This window comes from Megascapheus bottae, chromosome 13 (assembly GCF_031878675.1).
Source record: "Megascapheus bottae isolate mThoBot1 chromosome 13, mThoBot2.hap1, whole genome shotgun sequence".
In the NCBI taxonomy this organism is placed as follows: Eukaryota; Metazoa; Chordata; class Mammalia; order Rodentia; family Geomyidae; genus Megascapheus; species Megascapheus bottae.
The window spans coordinates 58,931,563-58,959,202 of record NC_143521.1 but is presented as its reverse complement, the minus strand read 5'-3'; the positions used below and the strand labels follow the sequence as shown (position 1 = coordinate 58,959,202).

Below are 27,640 nucleotides of genomic sequence, written 5' to 3'. Positions count from 1 at the left end.
ACATCAAACACTGGATGTGGTTATCTTATAAATCTCGTCTTTCTCTTTACCCTGCCACTTCTGGCTTTTGGACAGACGAGTCTCTCAGATTTGTCTCTCCAGGCTGGCTTGGAGCCACGGTCCTCAGGTCCCAGCCTCTTGAGTAGCTCACAGGCAGGACACGGGCAGCTGGCGTGGGACCTGGGGTTCTAGTTTCAGCTCCAGGATGTGTGAGGGTTGGGAACATGGCTATTGGGACAGCCATGTCTTCTCCCAAAAAGAGTGGTTGTGTGGTAGACCTTTGGCCCGTGCAGAGTGGGACACTGGGCCTTCCACACAGGCTCGAGGAGCAGCAGAGGGGTTCAGGAGGAAGGATAAGATAGCCCTCGCCGTGGTTGGATCACTAGCTTTGAAGCCCAAGTCTTCTCAGTGGTGATGGAGGAGGGACTGCCTGTGGCTGTGGCTGTGGCGGGCGTAGGGGTGTGGGGCCATGGCGGGGGCGGGGGGTTGTGGGGGTGTGGTGGGGGGGTGCGGGGGCATGGGCAGCGGGTCCCCCCATAAGGGTGCCATAGTTCTTTCACAAGGTCACCTCCCTAGGGCATCTTCTGTGCCTTCCCTTCGTCTTAGTGTTATTAGAGCTGCCTCAGTGGCCCCGATGTGGGAAGGCCCAGCCAGACCAGCCAGGTGCCCAGCTTCTTCTCTAGCCAAGCACAGGCCTTCCCCGGCCAAGGCCAGTCCAGGGCGTGTGAGCCAGCGGGCTAATGGAGACAGGAGGTATTTGGCATGTCAGCCCGGCTGGCATGAATCACTCAGCACGGCTGCCTGTGGGTCCCGGTCTGTCATGCCCTTGCTCCATCCGCTCTGCCAGCTCTGGAGCCGGGCTAGCGCTGGCTGGGGATACCAGCTAGAGGGAGGTCTCCTGCTCTCCTCCCACTGGGGCTTCTGGTGCCCCAGGGCTCCTCCCTCCCCCAGCCTGGCTCGTCCCCAGATCCTGGCCTTCCCGTTGCCCCTGGCCTATGGAGGGATGGCCTGGCACCATGCCTGCTCATGTTGCAAGTGGATTGAAGCCCGCTATCAGGCGGTCCAGGCTTCCTCTCCAAGAACTACCTGCAGCTTTGGTTGTCTGGCCTTCTGGCCCCAGCAGCAGGCCAGCCTCCACCCTGGCCTTTAAAGCAGTTCTCCTGGCTCCAGCCTCTTGCTCTTCCCAGCACCTTCCTGGAGGCCTCTCCGCTGGCCCTGCCCACTCTCCTGCCTCCTTCCCTGCCTTTGCCTGGCGGCTCCGCCCTCTGGGCTAGCCACCCTGGGTTGGAGGTGCAGGTGACGCTGGTGGGCGCCCTGCAGGACAGAGCGGAGTGGGAGTCTGGCCTGAGTGCCCCCAGGTCCTGCCCCTTGGGGCTCTCTGAGCTGAGCTCTGTCAAGTGGAGGCTGTTTAAGACTCCTTGAGGAGTTGTCAGACATGCTGGGATTTGTTCTTTTCAAATGAAAATGACGAGGACTTCCTCCTGGCCCAGTCACCCTTCTGGGCGGAGTAGGCTCCAGAGGTGGGAGTCAGGCTTGACTCACCACCTGCCTGCCTCCCTCCCTACTACCTGGGCAGCTCCCAGGCTTCCCTCCCAGGATCTGGTCTTCTGTGGACGGTGTGCTGCTTCCTGAGTTCTGCCATGAGGCCTAATTAACTCATGTCTCTCTCTCTTTTCTTTCAGTCTGCAACTGTGTCGGATGGTGGTAAGTCCCGATTTATGATGTTTCATTTTTCCATGATGTTTTCAAGTTGTGAACATGTTTTGCCATTTAACCCAGTCAAGAAAGTTTTCTTTGCCTTTCTCTCATCCTCCGTGGGAGGCTCTCGGTCCTAGCTGGCCAGGGGACTGTCCAGAGGCCACACACACGTGGGCTGAGGGGAAGCTGGACCAGGGCAGGCTGGGCCCCCGGTGGTGGCTGTGCTGTTGTTGACTGCACTGGCCAGCAGGTGACAAGTTGAGACAAGCTCTGCTTGCTGTCTGCTCGATGTTGCAGGCGCAACCAGCTCTTAAACCTGCACGTTAAGATTTCAGAGCACTCACTGCTTTGAGCAATTCTGAGGCTGGATTGAGACTCCTGGTTGCTAAGTGTCCTTCTTAGGAAAAAGTGAGGTGAACTGAGTGCCAGGTGCAGAAGGATCAAACATTTTCTTTCAGTTGTTAAGAAATTCTGTGTACAGAGATTCTTTAATGTGACCGATTCGGAAAGGATATAGCCAGCAATGTGTGGTTTAATTTAGAACTCTGATGTGTCAATTTTCCTTCAATTATGTTTTTAAACTGAAACTATTGGAGAGTTTCATCCAAATATGACTTGTTTCTTATAGAATTCTGTGTTGAGGGAAACTGAAGTTTTCTGGAATCTCCCTGTTGCCCCACAGCTGCCACCTTGAGTGTTGGCCTTGGAAGAGACTCACATAACCTGGCAGGAGGAGGGCTCGGGGTGGGCGGGGGGGGGGGGTTCTGCGTGGGACCGGGAAGGAAGGAATGAGCTCTGGTGAGTAAGAAATCTGGGCATACATGGAACCCAACCAGTGGGCCTGGGCGCCAGTGTGGGGGATGGAGCTTTTGGATAAAAGGAGTTGTATTTCCTGTATTATCATGGACAATAGTGGTTGTGTCACTTAATCAGTCCTGAGCTGGAAGTGGGAAAGCTTCCTTTACCCAGGAAAAGAAAGCCAGCCTGCGGGCCAGGCCTGGCCTCTGGGCCGCCGCAGAGGATCTCCATTCTTACAGGGAACTTATCCATTTGGTATGTCAGTTTGATCATATATGATATTCCTTATTCATCTCTGTCGGCAGGAGACAGGGGCTGCGTGGTGGTGGCTGGGGTGTTTAGTCATGGCTGCCACCCTTCCAGCCCCCAGTTTCAGCCTGGTGCGCAGGCTCCTTACCACTTTCCTCTTGGGGTTCCCCATCCTTCTTCACCTCAAGCCCTGGGCCGCCAGGGACCGCCCTGGCTCTCCCTCTGTCTGGACAGACAGACATTGGTGTTCCTTTCACTGGTCCTCCATGTTCTCTTGCTTTTCTAATTATGAGTGACTTTATATGCACACTGTATTTACCTGTCATTGTTACAGGTAGGGATACTGAGGCAGAGAGTTGGTCAGAGTCTTGGTGGGCAGCAGGCAGGGCTCATGCATCTGGAGGCAGCCTCTGCCCGGTACTGTGGCTCCCACTGTGTAGCCCTAGCTCTGATGAGGCCCCCCCTCCGCTCTCCCCGGTCATCCATTTCCATCTGCTGTGCAGGTGTGGTGAGGGGGGGCTGGGCAGAAGTTTCCACAGCTATTTTTATAGCCTGGGTCCATGGTAGACGCCAGCCATGCAGGAGCCTGGGAACTACAGCTCAGCAGAGCTTCTGTGGGAAAAATGTGTGAGCACCCGTGGGGGTGGATGAGCTCCAGCCTGGGAGGCGCTGTGCAGATCTGGGGCTCTGCTGTCTTAGCCAGCTTCATCTTGGGGTTTGTGGGCCCCCTCGCAAGTACCTCATGTTGCACTGCTTTGTTCCGGGTGTGTGTGTGCTCCTTTGACTGTTTGAAGTCTTAGTTAGCAGGTGTGTTTTTTACTTGCTCAGAAGGGAAGGGCTATAAGGTGCTCATTCTGAGGCCAGAAACTACTGGAGGTCTAGCTCAGAGCAAAAAGAACATTCTAGCATTTAAAGGCTTGTGCAAAGTCTGTGCAAAAGTATAATTTCTTCCAGGCATCAACCTGGAAGGAGATTTCAGGCTGTTAAAAAATGCAAAAGGGTTAGCATGTAGTTCAGTGGTGAGCCCTGGCCAGAACCCCAGCACCCCCAAAGAGGGAGAAAAGGGCAGGGAGAGGGGGACAGGGAGAGAAGAAAAGAGAAGAGAGAGGAAGTATGTCAGAGCGAGCGGTTGCCTTCCAGGCCCCATGCTGGGCCGGCTGTGCATGGTGCATGGCCCTGTTGCAGCCTGTTGCAGCGCATTGTTCTGCTCTAGAATGGCAGCTTGGCGGATGCTCCCCGCCCTGCCCCAGCCCTCCAACATCAAAGAGCTCCCCATTTCCTGCCCTGGCTGGCAGGGTTTTCCCTCTGAGGGCTGGGGGTTCCCTCTGTGACATGAGCTTCCCCAGCTTCTGGGCGAAGAAGGTGATGGGGCAGGGGTGCGCAGCAAGCAGGGGTGGTCTCATCAGGCTGCAGACCTCCGCACTGCCCGCCCACCGTGGCCCTGACTGCAGGTAGGGAAGACCCTCCAGGCCTGGAGATGCATGGATCGGTGCAGGTGAGCGCACCGAGCTCTCAGGTTGTGCTCCTCGGCCTCTCCCACCCACCGGCACATCCTCAGCTTCCCTAGGAACCTGCCCTCTGCAGTCGTTGCTTCAGGGCAGTGGCTGTGCCCTGCCCAGCAATGACCTGGACCCAACCTGCACAGAGCCACGGGTCACAGACCCCACCAGTGGCCTGTCTACACTCACGATCTTGCATGGCTGGGCTCTTGCTTCCAGCAAGCTCTCCTGTCCACTCTCCTGCCCTGGTGCAGTCAGGTTGTCTGTGCTGCCTTCCATGGGACAGACAGGACTGTGTGTGGAGTCAGTGACCTCAGACAACAGTACCCTTGCATCAGACTTCTGGGGTTAGGACAGCAGTGACCTCATAGGGGAAGAGCCAGGTCAAGAGTGTCTGGCTGCACGGCTAGGAAGTGATCCCCTCTGGCCCAGGTGGCCTGTGTGCAAATCTCTTCTTTCTAAAATGCTTGCCTTGGCTCCTCCCCATTTTGTGCCTTATAAATTTGAGGTGTGGTATGAGAGTGTGGCCTACTCTGTCCCCAAGTGCCAGCCAGGAGAACTCACCCTCCCCGTCTCCACTTTGCCACCAGGCTGGCCCCCGTGGGCTCCTAACTGTGGCTGGTTTGCCTGTTGTATGCCTACTGGACGCCCAGTTTGCTGCTGCTGGTCTGGGCCTGGTAGAGTGGCCTCATTTGCAGCACAAGGCCCCGGGCTACTTTGCACAGCCCTGCGTGCCTCCGCCAGCCCAGCCGCGCACGGCGCTGCTGCAGCGTTGCCACGGTGATTTGGGAGAGTAAACTGTACCCAGCTTTAAAATACGAAGGATAATGTGAACTTTTTGGCAAATGAGTTTTCATTCTATAAGTTAGGAAAGACAAAGGGAGGTGGAAAAGGCTTGAGAGTTGTGCTGTGGCTATTTCTGGAATATTATTTGGTGAATTCACATTTTTCTCACTGCACACAATGCAACCTAATTGCATACTTCAAAAAGTGTTTGCTAACTAGTAGAAATGGAATGATAATTTGTAACATGCTGTATGACAGCAGTTGTTTAACCAGTAACTTTATTTGACTTAATATAGTCATGTTCTTTATGGTTTGCTTATGGGCTTAAAAATTCCCAGAACAGCATGGTGTGTTGGCAGGAGAAAAGCCAGTGTAAGCGTGGGTCTGAGAGGTACTGAGAGTTGGTATCTGCCAAACACTTCCCAGCATACTTGTTTCTTTCTTTCTAGTTCTACAAGATACTTGGAGAGAGTTTTTATTAGTAACTGTGTTGTAAAAAATTTTGAAACAAAAGTGGCAAGATAATCAAGCTGGTGAGGACAGCCTGCCTCCTTAGACTTGTTTGCCACCAAACTGTTCTACTCACAGGTGTGTCCGGGTCCTCTCTACCCTCTTCTCCTCCCCTTCTCCCCACTGGCCCTGTGTAGAAGCAGAGCTGCACCCTGCCCTCTCCAAACAGCAAAACACAATAAACTACAACTCTTTTTTGAAAAGCCTGTGGCAGCCGGGCACAGTGGCTCACGCCTGCCATCCTAGGCTGAGATCTGAGGATCGCAGTTCAGAGCCAGCCTGGGCACCAAAGTCCGTGAGACTTCTACCTCCAGTTAACCACCAGAAAACAGGAAGTGGAGCCATGGCTCAAGTGGTAGAGCACTAGTCTTGAGCTGAAGAGCTCAGGGACGGTGCCCAGGCCCAGAGTTCAAGTCCCACGACTGAACCACGCACCCCCCCCCAAAAAAAAAACCTGTGGCATAAGAATCAGTTAGAGGGGCCGGGAGTTTGGCCTAGTGGTTAAAGTGCTTGCCTAGCATGCATGGAGACCCAGGTTCGATTCCTCGGAACCACATACATAGAAAAAAGCCGGAAGTGGTGCTGAGGCTCAAGTGGTAGAGCTCTAGCCTTGAGAAAGAGTCCAAGGACAGCGCTCAGGCCCTGAGCTCAAGCCCAGGACTGGCAAAAAAAAAAAAAAAAGAATCAGTTAGAGTCCAGGTCAGTAGTGCAAGGGTCAGAGCTGGAGAGAGATGCCCGGGGCAGGACTTCAGGTGCCCTGTTGCTCTGCCCAGGAGCTGGGCATACCAGGGCCCCTGTGAGAGTCACTGCCATATGCTACGGCCTGTGCCTACCCTGATGGTACGCTCGAGCAAAGAGCTAGGCAGGGGAGAGGTCTCACCGCTACCACTCCTTTAGTTCTGGAAGCTCTTTGATTAGGTCTAGGAATCCAATTTTAATAAGAAAAAGCGGCGTGAAGTTTCATTAAATTTATAAGAGGATTTTGCAAGAGTACGATGTGAAGAAATGATCCATGTCTGGTGCTTTCCTACCCGGTAGACAAGGGCCTAGAGTGCCGGGTAGTGCCCTCTCGGGGTGCTAGGAGGCCAGGGCAGGGCCGGGATATGGTGAGGTCGCCCCAGAGCTGGTTCCTGCAGACTCTCCTCAGCCCAGCCTGGGTCTGGAGCACTGGGTCCTGAGGATCCTTCCCCAGAGTCTGCGGTTAAAGCAGAGCTGTAGTCTGCCCGGGATTGCGACAAGAGCTGCTGGGACTGGAGAGTCCTGACCTAGTTTACCGTTACCCAGGCTTCAGAAAGGTATCTTTTGCCAAGTGCTGGTGGCTCACACCTGTAATCCTAGCCGCTCAGAAGCCTGAGATCCGGGTCACAGTTCAAAGCCAGCCCAGGCAGGGACATCCATGAGACTCTTATCTCTGATTCACTACCAAAACCCCAGAAGTGGCCCTGTGGCTCCGGTGGGCCTGGGGGCAGGGGGAGGAGGAGGGAGGCCTCAAGTGGAACCTTCCTCTGTCGTCCAGGGCAGGGGCTCAAGTGTGACACGAGGTGGGGAACACTGGATTCTCATGTGGTTTCCTTTCCCTCCCCGCTGGTGCCACGTTTGCCCTGACTGTGTGCGGCAGTCCTGTGTCTCTTGGTCTGTTTCTGGTCCCTGTGCTGGGCTGCATTCTGCTCTGTTAGTCTTGTTATCTGCCACCAGATCAGGACTTGTGTCACATCGCTGCAGCTGGACACCTAGTGGCAGGTCTCTCTTTGTCTTCAAGATGGTCTGACTTGTCCCCAGCACTTGCATTGTTCTTACTATTGTAGAGCCAGTGTTAAGTCAGTAGCACCGACCCTTCCTTCTCTCTGAGCTGGAGCAATACAGCACTTTTGGAATCTGTACGTAAAGTGTTTCCTAGAAACATCGCCACGGCTCACAGACAGCCACTGATCAGGGCACTGGGTTTCTAAATTGTAGCTGCTCGTCTGCAGCTGGCCCCGGGCCGCTGCCCACGGTCTTGGTCCACGTGAGCCTGGAGGCCCGTCCCCCACAGGGGAGCATAAAGGCTGAACCGGTTTGTTTGCCTGTTACAAAACTGTGCCTTAAGATGAATAGCATCTAAAAATAGGGAAACCTAGCATTCATCGGGTGGCTTGGTGCCGTTAGGTAGACTCTGGTTGAGGAGAGGCAAAAGAAGGCAGAGGATGATGGGCCAGGATTTGCAAGGACACCCATGCTGGCAGGGAAGTCGGTGGAGGAGCCATGCCTCTGGGCGACTGAGTCAGGAGGCCATGGAGTTGTGCTGCAGTGGCAGAGCAGGGCTGTGTGAGTGTGGCAGGGCCTGATAGGCTCGGTGGATGGGAATCCAGGCCCAGCGGAGACTGTGGGTGCATGCAGGAGGCTGGCCCCACGATGAGGGTGGGGCAGGAGGGACAGGATGGGGCCAAGCAAGAGTGGGGGCAAGTAGGGAATATGCAACCCAAGAGGGGAGGGTCTAGCAAGCCCGGAAGGTTTGGCGGCGTGTGCATGTGTGCATGTATACCTGTGCCTGTGCACATGCATGTGCGTGGCTGTGGACTTGGTGGTTGTGAGAAGGACTAGATGGGGAGAGGCTGGACCACACCAGAAGTGCTGCCTGTGCACTTGTAATTTTTTTTTTTTTGCCAGTCCTGGGCTTGAGCTCAGGGCCTGAGCACTGTCCTTGGACTTTCTCAAGGCTAGAGCTCCACCACTTGAGCCTCAGCACCACTTCTGGCTTTTTTTCTATGTATGTGGTACCGAGGAATCGAACCTGGGTCTTTGGGCATGGTAGGCAAGCACTCTACCACTAGGCCAAACTCCCAGTCCATAATTTTTGAAATGTTTATCCAACAGAGCGTGGAGATGGGGTCTGTGCTGGAAAGTGTCGTGCTGTGGCTGTGGGTTTACGTCTTCAGGGTTCCCATGGGGTCAAATGTGGAGGCCCAGAAGGGAAGGTGAGTCTGACACCAAAGACCTGCCGGGGGTGCAGTGGACTCCAGGCTGCCAGCACGCCCGAGGCTTAGACTCCACGTGAGGAGTCAGCAGGCCTGGAGGCATGGGGGTAGAGGTCAGAGGGTGCCAGAGCCAGTGTCCAGCTGACCCCCATACTTCTCAGCCCTCACTCCGTGCTGGAACCGGGTGAGCTCACACTGCTGTTCTGCCACAACCAGCCCTGCACCTCCCCGAGCTGGCTGGCGCTCTGCTGCCTGGAGGGGCCGGGGAGACGCGTCTAAAACCAGACCTGAGGATCAGGACCAAGCACCGAGCAGCGGAAGGGAAGAGAGCAAAAGAGACAGACATTGTGTACATTGTCAGGAATCCAATTGTAGAACAAAGCATTGAGTAAAGACAGAAATACTCAAATGAAAGAAGAGATACAGGCGGATATTATGAAATAGGAAAACTGGAATAGCAATATTAGTATCAGACAGAATAATTCACAGTGAATAAACCAGGATAAAGAGGACATTGTGTGTTTTACATACAGCGTTGTGTGTGCAGCAGAGTGAGATGGGCCTGCCTGTGAAAGCAGCCCCTGTCCTTCAGAAGCGCATGGCAGTGCACTCGGGTGGCAAAGGGAACGAACAGCAAGCAACAGACAGAAGTTTCTGCTCAGCAGAGAGCATGCGTTCTCCAAGGCATCCAGGACATTTACCAAATGTAAGCGACCACTTAGGCCCTGCAGAGCCTGCCTGCCAGCATTGGATGCCAGAATAAGGAACGTAGGATGTGCATTAGCCTTTTTTAATTTGTATTTGCATATAATTTTATTGTTGTTGTTGCGGTGTTGTACAGAGGGTGTACTGTTGCAGAAGTCAGGTAACGAGAGTATTTCTGTTGTGGACAGTGCTACCCCTTCCTCTGCTTTCCCCTAGTTTCTCCTCCTGTCCTTGTCCACAAGTTGCAAAGTTCATTTTCTATATAATGTCTACAAAATAGCACGACTGCATTTATTCTCTTTTCCTTCCTCCCCCACTTTATGTACCCCTCCTCCCCAAAACCCAGAGCACAAAAATACTATTACCACCCCCAAAACAACAGCAAACCCCCCCATGTTTCCATTTCTCAGAGTTCATTTTGATAAATAGTATTTTTTTTTGAACTGTGGGGCTTGATCCCAGGGCCTGAGCACTGACTCTCCTTGGGCTTTCTCAAGGCCAGAGCTCTACCTCTTGAGCCACAGCACCACTTCCGGCTTTTTTTCTATGTATGTAGTACTGAGGAATGAACCCAGGTCTTTGTGCGTGCTAGGCAAGCATTCTACCACTTGGCCACACTCCCCGCCTCTATAAATAGTATTTTAAACGTTCAGAGAAGTCCCACTTTTGTGCTCTTTTCCTAAGGGTTTCCTCCTTTAGCTGGACTATGCCGTCAATCCCGTATACCTTATCATGTCCTCTTACATTTTAGATCAAGCTTCCACATATGAGAGAAAACGCGTGCCGTTTGTCTCTCTGAGCGCGGCTTACCTCACCGGGCTGGATTTGTTCTAGGTCCATCCATTTCCCTGCAAATGACATAATCTTATTCTAATGGATGAGTAAAACCCCCATTGCGTATATGTGCCCCATTTTATTGATCCCCTTATCTATTGTGGGTCATCTGGGCTGTTTCCACAACTTGGCCATGGTGAGTAGTGCAGCAGTGATCATGGATGTGCAGGTGTCTTTACCGTATCCTGACTGTAACGATTTGGGTGGATGCCCAGGAGTGGTGTGGCTGGGTCAAACAGAGAATCTACGTGTAGCTTTCTTTTTATTGTTATTATAAAGGTGATGTATGGGGGTTACAGTTACGTAAGTCAGGTGGCATGTACATGTCTTTTTAGACAGTGTCATCTCTTCCCTCGCTCTCTACCAGTTTTCCCTCCCATCCCCACCTACAAATTGTATAGTTCATTTTCAATCTAGTGTCTAGTTTTATGCCTCCCCTTACCCTCCCAAAGATATATCCCAAACAGACAAGGCAAAAGCAAAGAAAATGAAAACAACAACAAAGGAAAAGCCTCTTTTTTTTCCCAATTCCTGGAGTTCATTTTGATAAATATTCTTTTGTAGGGTCTGTTTAGTTCTTTGACGAACCTCTAAACTGCTGTCCAGAGTGGTTGTGTCAGTTTACAATCCTCCGAGCAGTGCAGTACGGTTCTCCACATCCCTGCCAACATTTGTTGTTTGAATTCTTTTTTTTTCATATTGTAATTAATAAAGGGGTTACAGTTTTTGTCCCCATTTTCCTCCCCCCCCATTTGAATTCTTGATGCTGGCCAGTTTTACTGGGGTTTTGATCTTCATTTCCTTGATAGCCAGGGATGTGTCCATTCGTCATTCTTGTTTCTTCTGAGAAGTCTCTCCTTAGTTCCTTTGCCCACTTATTGATTGGTTTATTAGTTTTTTTCTGGGGGGGGCATTTTTTTGAGCTCCTTGCTTATTTTGACTATTAGGCCTGTGTTGGATGTATTGCTGGTAACAATTTTCTACCAGGATGTTAGCAGTCTCTTTTTTAAAATTTGCTTTATTATCATTATAGAGGTAATGTACAGAGGGGTCTGTTATATGAGTCAGGTACAGGCTCTCCGCTCCCTCTTCTCTCCAGTCCCTCCCTCCTGTCTCCACTCTTGAGTTGTATAATTCAATCTCATCAGTGTGCAGTGATCTCCGCTGCTGCACTTTCTCCCTCAGGTTCTGTACCTTCCTCCACTCTCACGGAGTTTTACACACAAGTAGACCAGACAAAGTAAAGAAGACAGAATCATCAAAAACTAAAAATACAAAGTCTTTTGTTTCCATATCTTAGAGTTCAATTCAGCATATATATATATATATATATATAATTTTATATAACTAGAAAGAGGCACCTATTGTACCTTCATGTTCCCTAAAATATCTTCTTTTGATCCCATTGTATCCCACTATCTAGAATCTTGATGATTTGTCCTATCTTAGTTAGATTTATATCTGACATGCACTTCCACATATCAGAGAGAATATTCCCCGTTTGTCCCTCTGAGCTTGGCTTCCCTCACTTAACAAGATTGGTTCTAGTTCCATCCACTGCTCCACAAATGACATTATTTCATTCTTTCTGTGGACCCACTCATCAGTAGGGGGCCCCTGGGTTGTTTCCATCTCTTGGCGGTTGTGAACAGTGCAGCAGTGAACATATCCTGTCCAGGCTTACGGTGCTCAGGGCAGATGCCAAGGAGTGCTAGGCTGGGTCCTAGGGAAGATCTGTGCTTAGATTTTTGAGAGACAGAGAGAACACCAAGAGAAAGAGGTCCACACTGGGAGTGCTTCCTAGCATGCGTGAAGACCCGGGTTCCAGTCCTTGGTACCATCATAGAAAAGCCAGAAGTGGCGCTGTGGCTCAACTGAGGAAATCCCAAGGACAGTGCTCAAGCCCTGAGTTCAAGCCCCAGGACTGGCAAAAAAAAAAAAAAAAAAAAAAAAAGTCCCGGCTCTAGGTAGAGAGTAAATTTTGAGAAAATTCTAGCAGCACCTTTTTATGAATACGTTTGATTACCAGATCAAGTGGCTGTTTTGAAGGAAAATACAGATGATAAACGTTGGCCTAAGAAAGAGAGACTGATTAGATAAAAGAACAGAGGCTAGCATGATTTGGAAGTGAAAGATGCCTTCAGCCCTCAAGACAGTTTCTAGACAGGTGCCCCAGCCAGCTCGGGTTGAGTGTGGGCAGCGCCAAGCAGCCCAGGCTTTCCCACAGCCTCCTGCTGTGTCTTCCTCCAAAAAGCCAGGCTGTGGGAGCAGCTGTGGGTGGGCAGCTACCTGGGCAGAGCCAGGTGGGGGCCCCAGAGGGGCCTGTGTCAAGCTAAGGACGTGGTGGGCACATCTGCTCTGCAGAAAGCAGAGCGCGCCCTTTCCTGGGGAAGGCCGTGGCACCTGCGCCACCCAACTCCTGTCCCAAACATGAACAAGCAGGGCCCACCAGTGTTTTTCAGACTGCCTTCCGGAGGAGTGTGGTTGATGGAAGGGTGAAGCTGAGCCACCGCTGTGTTCAACGCCATCATAGGCCCTGGGATGCCAGAGCGTCCCGCTGGGGCCAGGTGCTCAGGAGGCGCTCAGGATCTGTCAGCTGGGAAGGGCTCAAGCCCCAGGGCCTGGTGATGCAGGAGGGAATGGCTGTCCTCACCTGCTGCCCCTGTGAGATCCCAGGGCTCTGCAGGCCCTGAGGTGGGATGTGCCTGGAGGAGGGAGAGCAAGCTCCACCCAAGGTGGACATGCCCCACCCCGCTGCTCCTGCCTGCTGGGAAGAGGCCAGACACGCAGCAGTCCAGGCCAGGGGACGCAGGACGGGCAGGGAGCAGCCCTGAGCGCTGGGAGCGCAGGTGGAGGGCCAATGGCTTCTGAAGTTGTTTAATAGCTGTATCAAGTGGAAGGACACGCACTGCCTTTTGCTAAGTGCTGCACCTCCGCCTCTCTCTCTCTCTCTCTCTCTCTCTCTCTCTCTCTCTCTCTCTCTCTCTCTCTCTCTCTCTCTCTTTCTCCCTTCCTCCCTCCCTCCCTCCCTCTGAACGCCAGGCTTCTCCTGCTGTGAGGTGCATTCACACATTCACACACTTTCTGGAAGCACAGGTTCCTTAGTGTGTGTGTGTGTGTCCGGGAAGCCAGGCTGTGTGGAGAGCAGTGCCTGTGTCCCCGTGCTAGTGTTTTGTCCCGTATTCTCTGACAAGCATTCGAATGTGGGGACACACTCCCAGCCATCTTTTCGGATTATTTTTTGCGGGGGGGGGGTTAGAGGGGTTGTGATATTTCCAGGCCTGCAGTCCTCCTCTCTACACTCTCCCACACCCGCTTGTTGTCTGAACTAGGATCTCATTACATTTTTTTTTTCTTTCTAGCTTTTTTGCTCAAACTGTCCTTGAACTTGAGTCTTTCCACTCATCACCCCTGGCAGTGCTGGGGTCCTAGGCTTAGTGCGATTCACCTCTCCAGGTGTCCCCTGAACGTGGTCCCTGCTGAGTGGCGGTCCTTGCCTCTTCTGTGTCCTGCACAGGGCTCAAAACAAGCGTGGGCTCACAGCTGTGTCTGGGCTGGGTCTGGAGGCTGAGTTCACTTCTGACCTTCCTCTTGAGCCTAAGTGTGTACTGGGTAGGATCTCTTGACTTCCTGTTTGCCATGAGAATAAGAAGGAAATGGCTCCATGAATTATACATACTTTATTTGTCTAAATGCAATCTGTTAGTTTTATGAAGGACTCTACCATCTCTTGCATTCTCCACTCCATCCAGCACCCATGGGCCCAGGGCCCAGGGCCCAGCCTGGCAAGGCACGCCACACCCTTTCGGTGAGCACCAGAGCTCTGCCGTCCTGGCCTGGGTCTCAGCCCCTAGGCCCTGCTGGGGCCTGAGCAGAGCCCTCTCCTCCTGCCTGACACCTCCCACGCTGGCCCACTCGAGCACGGCGCTGCCCACCGAAGGCCACGAGAGCGCTCCCGCATGTGCCATCTGCTTGGCATTTTCCTCCAGAAGGCTCTGCCACGCAGATGAATGGCTCCGAAAAGGACCACCATTTAAGTTTCTCCCCTTGGCGCTCACGTGCCTGGGAGTGCGGGCACTGTGGGGGCCTTGCTCTTCAGCGGGCTGGGCCGTCTGGCGTGGGCCCTGGGAAGCCAGCACCTGCCCTGCTCCACCGCCGTCCACGATCTGAGCGGCCTGGCTGGGAGTGGGCCAGGTGCGACGTGTGCTGGAAGGAGCAGAGGTGGGGCTCAGAACGCCATTGCAAGCCACCAGCGGAGGGGTGCTCATGGCGGAGCCCGTGGCTTCCCCAGGCCCGCACCAGCTGACGCACTGAGGGAGGGGCAGGCCTCGTCCCCCGCACGCCTCCTGGCGTCCACTGCACCCCTCCTTGTCCCCTGCACTCCCGCCCTGATACACCATCCCAGTCCCTCGTCAGGTTCCTGTGTGATTGCTTTGGGGGAAGAGAAGAGCCTCACTGCTTTAAACAGGAGAGGTGAAGGGTGTACCCCTTCCAGTGTGGGCGGGGTGGGCGGCAGCAGCATGGCTGTGGGGTTTGGGGGGGTGGCAGGCAGCTGTAGGGTGGGTGTGGCTGCGGGGTTGGTGGGGGGGTGGGAAGCAGCGTGGCTGCGGGGCTGTTTGTAGGCAGGTGGTGGAGGGCTTCTTGCCGGTGCTGGTATTTGAACGTGTGGTGTGGGGTCCGTCACAGAGGTTGCCAAGCTTGAACTGTGCTGTGTGTGTTGGGGGGACCCTCATTCAGGGTGGCCGGGCTCTGCTTGCCATGTGCGGGGGAGGGGGGCAGGGACGGGGACAGTGCCCTTCCCGCGGGGTGACCCTGTCTTTCGGTCCTCCAGGCTTCCCACAGGTGTGACCCGTGTTGGACGTGGGCTTGTCCGTTTGGCTCGTTCGCCTCTTAACCTATCTAAGAGACCACTAGTGATTGCTTGTGTTTATGGAGTTAAAATTTTTTCCTCTTAAAGCTCCCAGGGACACCAGCTTGGACATCTCATGCTTAGCAGCGGGCATTGGGCCTTGCTCTCTAGCGGCAGGGCCTCCGCTCGTTTGAGCTGCTGTCTCCTGATGTAAATAATTCAGGCCGCTGGCAGCAGCAGGCGGCCGGCGGTGAATTATGCAGGGCCCGGCGGGCCGGCCGTGTGTGGAGCTGGGGCCGGCCGGGCCCTGGAGAAGCCCGGTGACTGGTGCTCCTGGGAGGAAGCCTGGGCCCAGGAGACATGGCTCCCCGCTGCCCAGGCTGGCCCGGGTATGGATGCAGAGGGGTGGTTAACGGTGAATGGTTGGAAGTATTTGGTTAAATGGCACCACAGTGGCTCTTATCAGCTGTACCCAGGTAAAGTCCCTCCTCCGTCTGTCACCTTGTCTTGCCTGGGAGACGGCCGGGTCTGCAGGTCTGTCTGCACGCTGGGCCGTTTTGTCTGTGTGGCCGCGGGGTGCCTGTGTGGGGACTGCCCACCAACTGTCCCAGTGAGATGGCAGCTCTGGGATGGGGGAAGCTGGGACCTTCACTGTAAACTTAGGTGTCACTTGAATTTGTCACCTGTCAGCCACATGCCAACCAATCAGTGGCAATGCAGTGGCTTTTCCAGTTTCCAGAATATCTGAAACAGACTTGTAGAAAACTTTCTCCCCAGAATAGTATTTCTTTGACTCAGATTGGTTCAGATAAAAGAAGAAAACTCACAGCAATTTAAAAACAAACAAAGAAAACTAGCAGATGTTCTCTGACGTGGTGGGAGGCTGGGTGCGAGGGCGCATTTTCCTCTGGTTAGAGCCCTGCTTTCACCCACTGGCATAGCATTGGCCGCAGGATGCAGTGTGGGAGCCCGTGGGCGGGCCTGGGCCTGGGGCGGCTGGAATTGCAAGGAGTTTCGGAGGGGCAGCGCTCTGTGAATTCACGTGGCTCTCCAGCCAGAGTACAGTTCCAGACCTCGCCGGAGCCTGGCAAGTTCACTGTGAACAGCACCTTTCTGTTCCTGGGCTGCTGTGTTGAGAATGGTGCTGAGATTTTTGACTCCACGCATGTGCACACACTCCACGCACTCTCCCACGGTCCTCTGCGTGTGTACACACATTCATCTACTTACATGCACTTTGTCCAGGTGAGATCTTGCTGGGCTCACGAGGGGCTCTCGTGAGCTCTGAATACAGGTGAAGGGCTGTGTCATTGTCTGATTTTCCACACTTGAAACTTGTGTCATCTGGAGAGCCGACTGCAGAGCAGAGAGTTGCTGGGCCCTGGCCTTGCAGACTTCTTTCCTTCTCCAGGGCTCCGGGGCTGGACTTGTGGCCGTGGCCCCATGGGAGGAGTGGCGGGCCGTGCAGACACTGTGTGTGAGGGAGGAGTGAGTCCCTGGGGTCTGAAGAAAGCAGCTGCCCTCACTGTGGCTTGCGTTCCCTCTCCTGCCCCTCAGCCCCATCCCATCGCTCCGCTGGGCTGCCTGCTTACAGCTTCAGGGAGCACTCTTGTTCCTGAGCATGTTGCATGGGCAGGCCCCCAGCCCGGCCACCAGGAGGGGGCTCTGCCCCTCGCACTTGAGGCTGGGCCTTCTCAAGTGTACCGCCCCAAAACTGGGAGACCTCGAGGGCCAGGCCTCCTGCACACACACATACACACACACACACACACACACACACACACACCCCTGGGAGACCCCGAGGGCCAGGCCTCCTGCACACACACACACACACACACACACACACACACACACACACACACACACACACCCCTGGGAGACCCCAAGGGCTAGGCCATGTGGAGAGGGCGTGGAGGACAGGGCTGTGAGCAGGGCCTGCTGGGAGGCTGTGTTCCCCACCCTCCCCCCCCCTGCTGCTCCTGGGGTGCCAGTGTGTGCTGAGTGGCACCTCAGGCCAGTGAGGAGAACAGCACCCCTGGAGCAGTGCTGACCCTTCCATCGCTCTCCGCCATTATTCCCCTTCTCACCCCTATGTCACTCCAGGGGCCATAGTTCAGCTTTTACACAGCGTACGGTGCACGGTGCACGTAATGCCGGCTTCTGCTCGCCCTCCTCCCTCCATTCCTGTGTGCTCCAGAATCTTTCTCCTTCCTGGCACTCATTTTTTGAACAATTCACTGGTTGTTTGAAGGAGTTATACCTTTGGACTCTCCGCCCCTGTATTCCATCCGTTATTCAGTCTATGTGTGGCTGCACATTTCCTCTTCATATGTTATCAGGCATGTTTGTGTTTTAGATCAAGCTTCCACCTAGGAGAGAAAGCAAATGCCATTTGTGTCTCTGAGCCTGGCTTACGTCATGCAGCATCATGTTTTCAAGGTCTGTCCATGGAGTGGCGTCGTGTTATTTACTCTGGTGGATACGTTACACACGAACCACATGGTGCTGGTCCACTCATGGGTTGCAGGGCACTGGGCTGTTTCCATACTTGGCTGTTGTGGCTAGTGCAGCATTGAACATGGACTGGCTAGTGTCTTTACCACACCTGTCAGCTATTTGAAAGGACTGCCCGGGTCTTCGGGTATTTCTCTAGTCTCATTTTACATGGATTAGTGGGCACTGGAAGTCAGGGATGGCCCTGGCCCCCACCCGGGGACCTGCCCTGTCCTGAGACATCAGCCCCTTTCTGGACTTGGTCTTCTATCCTGGGGTGCAGGTGCCTGTGGACAATTGGGCCCCGGAGTCCCTGCCCGCCTGCCAGCTCACGGTGGGTCGTGGGTGGGGAGCCGGCCCCACAGGTCTGCAGGGCTGACAGAGCCTCTGTGAGGAGTACGTGGGGATGTGACGCCCAGGTAGGGAGAAACAAGGTCTGCGTGAGCTACTGGACATGGTCCCCAAGGCGGGAGGCTGTGAGCGGGAGAGTGTGGGGCTGTACACACACACACACACACACACATACACATGTTAAACAAGCAGCTTTCTTTGTGGGCAAATCTTCCACGCCCAGGACACATCTTCCAGAAGAGCCACCTTCCAGCTTCCCTGGTGTCCTTGGCAGTGTCGGGGTGCGGTGCCATGTGGTTGTTTATTACAAAGTGCAGACAGGACAGTGGGTGCAGAGAAAAGCTCACTGTGTGCAAGTGCTGGTCTTGTGATATTGCTTCTCTGCACATACGTCTGCGGTGGTGATTTCATGAGGGCTGCATTGGAACACGCGTGCTGGGCACGACTGCTGGCAGCCACACTCAGAGGCCTTTATGCCCTGTGGCTGGTGATCGAATCCCTGTGGCCCACAATAGTGAAGTGTCACAGAGAGGGGGAAGCTGTCACGTGCCAAGGCAGGGTTTCCTCAGAAGGCCTCCCCCTTGGCTGCTGCCCTGCCCGCTGGATTCTTCCAAAGCCCCGCCTGGATGGCTGCCTTGCGCGGGAGCAGAGACTAAGTCTGCTGGGGTGGACACTGGTGAGGGGCCGATGGGAGTATGGAAAACAATGCCACTTCACTGGGCCAGCGGCCTCGGGGGAGGTCACCGTCCATGAGGCCTCCCTGGTGCTCAGCTGGCAGGCCCCGCGTGGGGCCACTTGCACAGAGCGAGATGTTTCTGGTGGACGGTGGTGGTTCCTGGAGCTCCCGGCCAGGAGCAGAGTGGTGGGCAGGGCTTCCTCGGTGTGGAGCCAGGATCTCTGGCCAGTGAGCTGTCAGTGCCACGAAGCGTGGACTTTGCACAAGGGTTTCCTCTGAGAAGCAACTTGTGCGCACACAAGCGCTGTGGTGAGCTGCCCGACCCTCTCTGGTCACTCGGCCCGCCAGTGCCTGGCCAGCAGTGACCGCCCCGGACTTCACACAGGTAGACTCACATGCGTCAGAGCTTCTGCCCCACCCGTGTCACAGCGTGTGCTTGCCATGGAGCTATCATTGTTCTCTCTACTCCGTGCACACCTCACTCGGTTAAAGCTCCTTCACTCTCCCACTCCTCCTGGGCATAGTTTAGAGTGTGTGTGTGTGTGTGTGAATAAGTGTGAGCAATGCCAGGTGGGGGTCGAGCTGTCCTCCGCTGCCAGCAGTTGTGGTGCAGTGTGTGGTGTAGAGAGCCGCGTGGCCTCTGGGGGGCGGCCCGGGCGCCGTGTGGGAAGGCGTGGGGCAGGGCTGTAGAGTTCTGTGCACTCTGATCCGCAGAGTTGGCGGGGGCCGACCTGAAGGACTGTGTCAGCAGCCACAGCCTGAGCAGCAATGCCAGTCTCCCCAGCGTGCACAGCTGCCGGCGCCTGCGCGAGAGGAGGGTTGCCAGCTGGGCCGTGTCGTTCGAGCGTCTGCTGCAGGACCCCGTGGGTGTGCGCTACTTCTCGGTGAGTGGCAGGGGGTGCGGGGTGGGGGGTCGTGCCCTGCTCCAGGGGGAGCAGCACCCTACAGGCCTCACAGCCCTGACCTGCACAAGCACCCTACCCTGCAGTCTCCCAGGGATGTGTCCCCTCCTGCCTTGGCCTAGAACTCACGATCCTCGGCTCAGCCTCCTGTGTGCTGGGATCAAGTGTACATTACCAGGCCTGGCTAGACTCTTGTAAATGCTTGGGAGCGAGGCTTGACTGCCAAGGGCAGCTCTGAAGACTGTTAGTGCCTGGACTCGGGGTGTGCTCCACGAACAGAGCCCCTGCTTCCGAAGGCCAAGGCCTGAGCTCACACCCGAGCTCTGCCAAATAAAGGTGAAAAAGACAAGGTTCCATTATTAAGCTAACAGCGGTTAGTGCCTCCCTGAGGGCACTCCACGGCCCTGGCTAGAGACCTAGAGATGCCCTCCGCTGCCATGGTGTGGACAGGGAGCTTGCGTGCTGGCCGGGGGACCCACCCGGCTCTTCTTCACTGGCAGAGTGACATCCCTGCTCTGCTGTTTCAGGACTTCCTAAGGAAAGAGTTCAGTGAAGAAAACATTTTGTTCTGGCAGGCTTGTGAATATTTCAATCATGTCCCCGCACATGACAAGAAAGAGGTAAGGCCCGCCCCGGGCGGCTGGCCGGCGCTGTGCTCGGGAAAAGGTCGCCTCTTCTTCGGGATGGAAATGCCAATGCGGATGGCATTTACCTCAGTCTAAACATAATCTGTGTGAAGGCTGTGGGGTGGAGTCTGAGGAGAGCGGGCTTTGGGAGGGAGTGCTGGGCCGCAGCGGAGGGCTGCGGGGGAGCCGTGCTCCTCATCTCACTCCCCGTACCCCCTCCCCCCCCCTGTGCTCCCCAAGGCCCAGGCCTGGGAGGGAATGCCATGTGCCACCGGGGACCAGGGATGCCGAGCCGGGGTGGTGGGCCGGGTCTCCCGCCTCCGGGGAAGCGCAGGCCCCCACCCTGAGCCCCGCCGCCCGCCAGCTCTCTTACAGGGCTCGGGAGATTTTCAGCAAGTTCCTGTGCAGCAAAGCTACCACCCCTGTCAACATCGACAGCCAGGCCCAGCTGGCGGATGACGTCCTCAGCGCCCCGCACCCTGACATGTTCAAGGAGCAGCAGCTCCAGGTGAGGCCGGGGGGCCTCTCGCACCCCCGCGGCTTCCTGAGTGTAATTTTAATCCTAAGTGCGGCAACCTTGTGCGATTGAAGTTGGCAGCAGCCAGAGCTCGCCCTCCCTCGGCCGCCAGGGCCCGCTGGGCTGGGGTGCAGGGGAGGGGAAGACCCCCCCCATCCGGGGACTCTGCTCGCCCTTGGCTCAGTCCTGTCCCAGGCTGAGGCCCTGCAGGAGTGAGGAAGCAAAGGCAGAGGCTGGCTTAGTGAGAGAAAGAGGAAAGTGCTCGAGCCCTGGGAGTGAGGTTCGAGGGCCCAGGGCCCATAGCGTCTTCCGAGCAGGTCCTCAGGCGGGCAGGCCTCCGGGCCGCCAGGCCCCTCCTAAAACTACCTTGCGTGGTGTTCGCTCCCCAGATTTTCAATCTGATGAAGTTTGATAGCTACACTCGTTTCCTGAAATCCCAGATGTACCAAGAGTGCGTCCTGGCCGAGGTGGAGGGTCGAGGCCTCCCGGACGCGCAGCAGGTCCCCAGCAGTCCCGCCTCCAAGCAAAGCATGGGCTCTGACCACTCCAGCACGTCCACCCCCAAAAAGGTGCCAGCCAACCTGGGGCTGCAGCAGAGTGCCCAGAGGAGATGTTCTGTGAGGGATCCGGAGGGCGGCGAGGCGGGAGGCAGGGTGGAGGAGAGGGCGGGAGGCAAAGCAGGGAGGCAGGAGGCAGGGCGGGGAGGCTGGGGGTGGAGGCAGAGCAGGGAGGCAGGCAGGGCAGGGAGGTGAGGCATGGAGGAAGGAGGCAGGGTGGTGGAGGCATGGTGGTCCCTGACCTTGTCAGACCTGGAGGCCGCGGAGGAAGGGATTCTAGGACTTGAGCTCAGGGTCCTGAGTGCTTGGCTGTTTTGCTCACAGCTGGTCCTGTGCCGCTCCAGCCATTCCTCTGGCTCTTTGCTGGCTAATTAGAGATGAAGTGGTCCTTTTCTCTTTCCAATCATCTCAGAGTTAAAATCGTTTACTGTCCTTAAGTCTTTGTACAAAAGGGTCTGTGAGGACAGTGCATCTTGTTCAGTCACCTTCCGTCCCTCCTCCCTATCCCTCCCCACCCCAGGCTGTGCTGACCGGCTGTGGTCAGGTCTCCTGTGGTCAGGTCTCTGTGGCCAGGTCTCCGTGGCCAGGTCTCCGCCTCGAGGGCGGGAAGCTGGGATTACAGATGGAAATCCCGAGTCCACCTGACTTCAGTGTTTTAACCGAGGCTCCAATTTCCTGGCAGTTAAGTGGAAAATCAAAGTCAGGAAGATCCCTGAATGAAGACGTGGGGGAGGAGGACAGCGAGAAGAAGCGGAAAGCAGCCTTTTTCTCCTGGTCCAGGAATCGGAGCACAGGACGGTCCCAGAAGAAGAGGGAGCACGGCGACCACGCCCAGGGTGCGTGCGTGCGTGCGTGCATGCGTGCGTGCGTGTCCTGGTGCCGAGGCTGAGGTGGTACAGTGAGAGGCTGAGGCGGGCAGGAAGAGTGCTGAAAGGAAGGCACATGCCACACACTCGCAAGTGTAGCTGCCAGGAAGCCTGCCAGGGAAGCTAACTGGCTTCAAAACCTCACCCACTGGCGGCTGTCTGTCTGTCTCTGTCCTTCTGCAGAGGACAAGCCGACCGCACTCTGTCACCTATGCTGGGGGGCACGGGGGCTTCTCCACCCTGTCAGACAGACTTGGAGCCCTCACCAGGAAGGGTGGGATGTGAGCCCTGTACACACACACCAGCCTGTAGAACCATCTGGAAAGGGCATCTGCTTTCCGAGACAGGGTGCTCCCCAGACCCACGCAGGGGGCCCACAGGGATCCTGAGACTCGGCTGTGTTTGGGGTCGCTGGGACAGGCCCCGCCATGCCGAGTCTGTGCTGTGTGGCTTGACCTCGATGTGGGCCCCTGCCCGTGGAGGGGTTCCGGGGTGCCCAGCTGGGCCCATTGCCAGCAACCACTCAGAACGGCCACTGGCGGCGCGCACAGTCAGACGGCCCAGAAAGTGTACTCGGAGCTAGAGAGCAGGGGCCGGGCTGGTGTGGAGCACAGACCTGGCCCTGCTCGGGGCTGGTGTGGAGCAGGCGCAGCCTCCCATCTTCAGAGGCCCTCTTGTCTGTGTGTGCACACGTGTGTGTGCTTGAGGATGTCTGTGAATATGTGTGTCTATCTCCGTATGTGTGCATTTTGTGTGTCTGTGTGCCTTTCTGTGTGTCTCTGTGTGTTTGTGTATTGAATGAGAACAATTCAAGCTGTTGCTTTTTGTTCACACCTGTCTTTCTGTGTATGTGTGCGTGTGTCTCTTTCTGGGTTTGTGTATTGAATGAGGACAGTTCAAGCTGCTGCTCTTGGCTCACCCCTGTCTGTCTCTGTGTGTATTTCTTTCCCTCTCTCCCATACTGAAGGAGGAGGACAGTTCAAGCTGCTGCTCTTGGCTCACCCCTGTCTCTGTTTCCTTATTCAGATACCCTTCATGCCAACGGGAGCCTGAGCCGCCGGGAGTCGCAGGGCTCTGTGTCCTCTGCAGGGAGTGTGGACCTGGTGAGTTCTTTCTTCCTCCACCCCAGGGCCACTGACGGTGCTGATGAGATCTGGCTTGTGAAAATCCCGGGCAGTGGAGCATGAGACCCCCGTGGACAGCCTGAGCCGCCGTTCGGTAGATAAGATGCTTGAGGGATTTATTTCTTCAAGCCAAGTGTTCTAATTTGTTTAATATTTATTTTTGCCATTCCTGGGCTTGAGCTCAGGGCCAGAGCACTGACTTGGACTTTCTCAAGGCTAGAGCTCTACCACTTGAGCCATTTCCAGCTTTTTTCTATGTATGTGGTACCGAGGAACTGAACCTGGGTCTTCGTGCATGCTAGGCAAGCACTCTACCACTGGGCCAAACTCCTGGCCCCTTGTTTAGTATTTTTGACTGCCATGAAGAGCAGATAGAGGGCTCGACTGTCACCTGTCACCACTCGAGGCCCTCACGATCACAGGTCTTCCACTGGGGTTGCCGGGAGCCGGCCCCCTGCAACTTCCCTGCCGATGCTGGCCTTGGCTTGTTCTGGCCTTCACAGCTGCGGAGGGTAGGGTCAGAGTTTGGGAAAGCTTGCTGTTTCCATGCAGAATGGACTCTTCTTGGTTGTACCTGTGCTGTTCCAGCTCAGGGCTCTCTGTGCACCTGCTCTCGTCGGCAGCCCCCTCCTCCCCCTCCGTGGCTCAGAGCGAGGCATGTAGGCTGCTGCAGAAGAGAACTGGCCAGCTCCCGCTCGCTGTGGCCACCACGCTCACGGTGCCTTCAAGCTCATGGCTGGTGGTACTTCTGTCTGGTCCTGCAGGCCACAGGCCCCGCTGGATGACGTGCCACCCAGCAGCCAGTGCAGATTTGTTGCTCTGGGGGATCTCAGGGGCCAAGCCTGTGGAAGGCTTAGCAGGGAACCAACATGGCCACTGTGCCCTTCCTTCCAACCTGGTTTCCAGGGCGGGGACAGAGGCCCCACCTCTTGGTGTGGGGCCCCGTGGACTTGTGGGAGTGGTGAGGGCCGTTGTGCAGCCAGTCCACCACCCTGCCAGCCAGGTTTGGGGAAGTGCTCAGACTGCCAGAAGGGGTGCTGCTGAGCCAGCAGGAGGCCTGGGGGCCGGGTAAGGGGGCCTGGGCGAGTGCACAGCTCTCTGGTGGGAGACATGAAGGGTCTGTCTGTCTGTCTGTACAGGGCTGTGGCCCAAAACCCCGCCTCCTGTGGGTCCTAGAGATTGCACCGCGTGGGTGGCTTGGGTGCAGAGCCCGTCTGCATGGAGCTTTGTGGGGACAGATGGGCCAGCCCACTCTGCCTGGGTGCCACTTTGCACCCTGTGACCCCAGGATGCCTGTCTCCCTGCCCTGCAGCCCGAGGCCTGCAGGACTCAGGCGGCCGAGAGGGACAAGGCTGCCCGGCACTGCTGCATCCAGCTTCCAGACGGGACGTCCTGCACGGTGGCCGTCAGAGCGGGCTTCTCCATCAAGGAGATCCTGGCGGGGCTGTGTGAGCGGCAGGGCATCAATGGAGCCGCCGTGGACCTCTTCCTGGCTGGCGGGGACAAGGTACCGGACCCCACGGACGCGCTCCGCCTCAAGAGCGCAGGAGCCCCGGCCAGATGCCGCCTCGCCCCGCCGCGGGCGCCTGGCTCCCTCTCGGCCGTGCACGGCAGGGGCAGGGGCGCCTTGTGGCCCTGCGCCCACGGCTGCGTGACCCCGGCTCTTTGTTCTGCAGCCCCTGGTGCTGCACCAGGACAGCAGCATCCTGGCGTCCCGGGACTTGCGTCTGGAGAAGCGCACTTTGTTCCGGTAAGAGAAGAGAACCTGGTTTCTGGAGCCCCTTCCGTGCCCCAGACGCTGCCAGTCTCTCCCAGCAGGCACAGACGGACCTGCTGCTCGTCCACAATCAAGTGTCAGTGTCCTGCCGGGTGCTGGCGAGGGGTGGGAGAGGAGTGTGCCCCTTCCTGCCCGCGTGCAGGCCACCCTGGGGAAGGGAGGCCGTGCCCCCTGCCTGGCTGGCACCCAGCAGTGACATGCAGCGCCTCGTGGCTACGCTCGCCCTCCAGGGCCACCTCCCTCGGAGCTGGGCAGGTCCCAGGGTCAGCGGGGTGTGCCTCTACCCCTGTGGCCTGCCAGGGATCTGAGGTCTCCCCTGCAAACCAACGTGAGTTCTGGGAACCTCTCCTGCCCTCTCCTAGGCTGGATCTCGTGCCCATTAACCGGTCTGTGGGACTGAAGGCCAAGCCCACCAAGCCCGTCACAGAGGTGCTGCGGCCTGTGGTGGCCAAGTACGGCCTGGACCTGGGCGGCCTGCTGGTGAGGCTGGTGAGTGCCGTCTGCTGCCGAGCCGGGCTGGCTCCCTCTTCACCGACGAGGGCCAGCCAGGGCCCGCACAGGGGCGTGCTTCGAGGCTGTCCTGGGCAGGCAGCACCCCGAGGTCTCATCCACTCCGTGGAGAAGACCCTTGTTCACTTGCGAAGGCAGAAGAACTGCCATTTACCCCATAGTTTTGCTCCAGGGAAACTGAAATGAGAGGCCAATAGCCATGAGCCAGCGTCACTGTCTGCAGGTCTCCCCTCGCACCCATGGACTAAGACACCATGTGGCCTTTACAGGGAGGCAGCTCCCGTGTGCGAGGGAGCCTCGCCCGGCCACCGCCCTGCGCCTGTGAGCACGGGTGACACAGCCACCAGTGCGGCGCTGGCTGCAGCAGTGCAGAGGGAGCCCAGAGCCGGTGGCTCCCTCCTCAGCTCTATCAGCTGTGACACTTGATTATTCAAGAGCACGAGCTCTGAGGGGGACCTGAAGCTGCCTCCTCCACCGCTGGCTTTGTTGCAGCTTCCAGAAATCTATTGAAGGGGGGCAGGCTGACTCCCAGGGGGCCTTTTTCCTTTATCTGCTAAGAGCCTTGGCACTTGCTTAGCCCCAGTACCTACGAGTTTTCCAGGCCAGGGGCCCTGCGCTCCTGTGGGTTGTCCAGGCCGGGCAGCCCCAAGCCCGGGGCTGTGCCATTCTTGCCCCCCAGTGGCTGGATCGCAAGCAAATGTTCTAGAACGTTCCAATCTGGGTAAGTAATTCAGTGTATATTTTTGCCTCTAGAGTGGGGAGAAGGAGCCCCTAGACCTCGGTGCCCCTATATCCAGTCTGGATGGACAGCGGGTCATTCTGGAGGAGAAGGACTCGTCCAGAGGGAAAGGTGAGCCTGGCTGCAGCCAGCTGTGGGCAGCCATCCCCGCCACCCAGGCTGCCGCCCTTCCTGGGAGTCTTCAGTCACCACAGAACGTGGAGCCCCAGGGCCTCCTGGCCATTCAGCTGGCACCAGTCTGGAGCTGTCCCCAGTCTGGAGCTGTCCCTCTGGCCGGGACAGACATGACGACGTTCAGTCTATGGGGCGGGACGTGAGGCCCCAGGGTGGCCTGGGGTGTGTCTGGGTGGAGGGAGGACTGAGTCCCCAGTGCCTGTGCAGGGAGCCATCACTCCTGCAGGCTAACGCAGGCCTGCCCCATGCTGGGCCCAGTGCCCAGGCCCTGTCCCACGGGTGCCTCCTTCCACCACCCTCTGCTGCAGAAAATGCCTGCCCGGCGCCCCAGCCCTGGAGGTGTGGGTTGAAGGCTGCCCTGAGGCCCCGCAGGGCACGGTTCTCAGGCCTGGGATGGGGCCCGTGGCATTTGGGTACAGGTGGCTGTCCAAGCCTCGGGCCTGCACGCGAGGCCGGGCTGGACTCGTCTGCCATGTGTGTAAGACTTATCTCCTAAGGAAAGTCAGTGGTAGATGGAATGGCTTCCGAGTCCCTTCTCCACAGAGTTTCCAGCTCACTCTGCAGGCACCATGCAGCCGGCAGACAGGCGGGGGCCGGGCCCGCTCGGGAGGGGAGGCCCAGGACCCTCTGGCTCCTCCACAGCTTTGCTTTCCCAGGCAGAGGAGGCAGCTGGTGCGAAGTGAGCAGGCGCCGCGAGCCTCTGCCGTGGGAGGCTTACCGGGGTGTTCGCATCCACAGACAAACAGAAGGGTGCGGCCGGGAAGCAGAAGGCAGCCGCGAGTTCCAGTCCCCGAAGCCACTCTGCCAAGGTGATTCCCCTGACAATCCGCCCTGCCAGGCCCGGCCCCCGGCCAGCCCACTGCGCCCTTTCGTGTGGTGGAGGCTCCGTGTTCAGGGGTGGGGGACACACCTGTGGGGTTTCTCCTCGGGTCCCACCCAGGGCCGGCCCCCACGCAGTCGGAGCTGTCGGTCTTCGGCCTTCTCTTCTTCTGCGGTGGTGGTGGGGGACACAGACACTGTCCTTGTGTGATCAATTACTGTGCTTGATTTTCTGCAATGCCCCATCTCAGGTATAACAGATGAATTGTGTATTGTCCTATGTTGAAATGTAAGTAGAACTTTGACTTTCCTTCTAATGCAGGGAGAGGAAAGAACGCTAGGCAAGTCTAATTCTATTAAAATAAAAGGAGAAAATGGAAAAAATGCTAGGGATCCCCGGCTTTCAAAGAGAGAAGAATCTATTGCAAAGATTGGGAAAAAAAAATATCAGAAAATTAATTTGGACGAAGCAGAGGGTATGTGTGCTTTTTAAAACTTGCCTGTTTTTCAGTTCATGCACTGCCAGATTCTAGTACACGCAGCACCCCCGATGCCCCTTCTGTAGCAGCAGCAGCAGCGGAGGCTGTAGAACCCGGGGTGGCAGCGGTGACTGCTCCCCCGCCCTCC

At 56.5% G+C, this 27,640-nt stretch overlaps 1 protein-coding gene across 5 annotated transcripts in view; it reads left to right on the top strand.

Annotated features, from left to right (window-relative positions):
* The window catches only part of Rgs12 (regulator of G protein signaling 12), a 57,253-nt gene that overhangs the window by 22,558 nt on the left and 7,055 nt on the right, over positions 1 to 27,640 (top strand). For 3 of the 5 annotated variants that reach the window (XM_090343886.1, XM_090343883.1, XM_090343885.1), the window contains 13 exons: positions 1,683 to 1,704; positions 19,117 to 19,286; positions 19,832 to 19,924; positions 20,295 to 20,438; positions 20,837 to 21,016; positions 21,687 to 21,840; positions 22,897 to 22,973; positions 24,307 to 24,501; positions 24,671 to 24,744; positions 25,134 to 25,260; positions 26,035 to 26,131; positions 26,933 to 27,003; positions 27,336 to 27,489. In XM_090343886.1, coding sequence (XP_090200012.1) covers positions 1,683 to 1,704; positions 19,117 to 19,286; positions 19,832 to 19,924; positions 20,295 to 20,438; positions 20,837 to 21,016; positions 21,687 to 21,840; positions 22,897 to 22,973; positions 24,307 to 24,501; positions 24,671 to 24,744; positions 25,134 to 25,260; positions 26,035 to 26,131; positions 26,933 to 27,003; positions 27,336 to 27,489 — 1,558 coding nt within the window. The other 2 variants (XM_090343884.1, XM_090343887.1) reach the window with 2 other exon arrangements.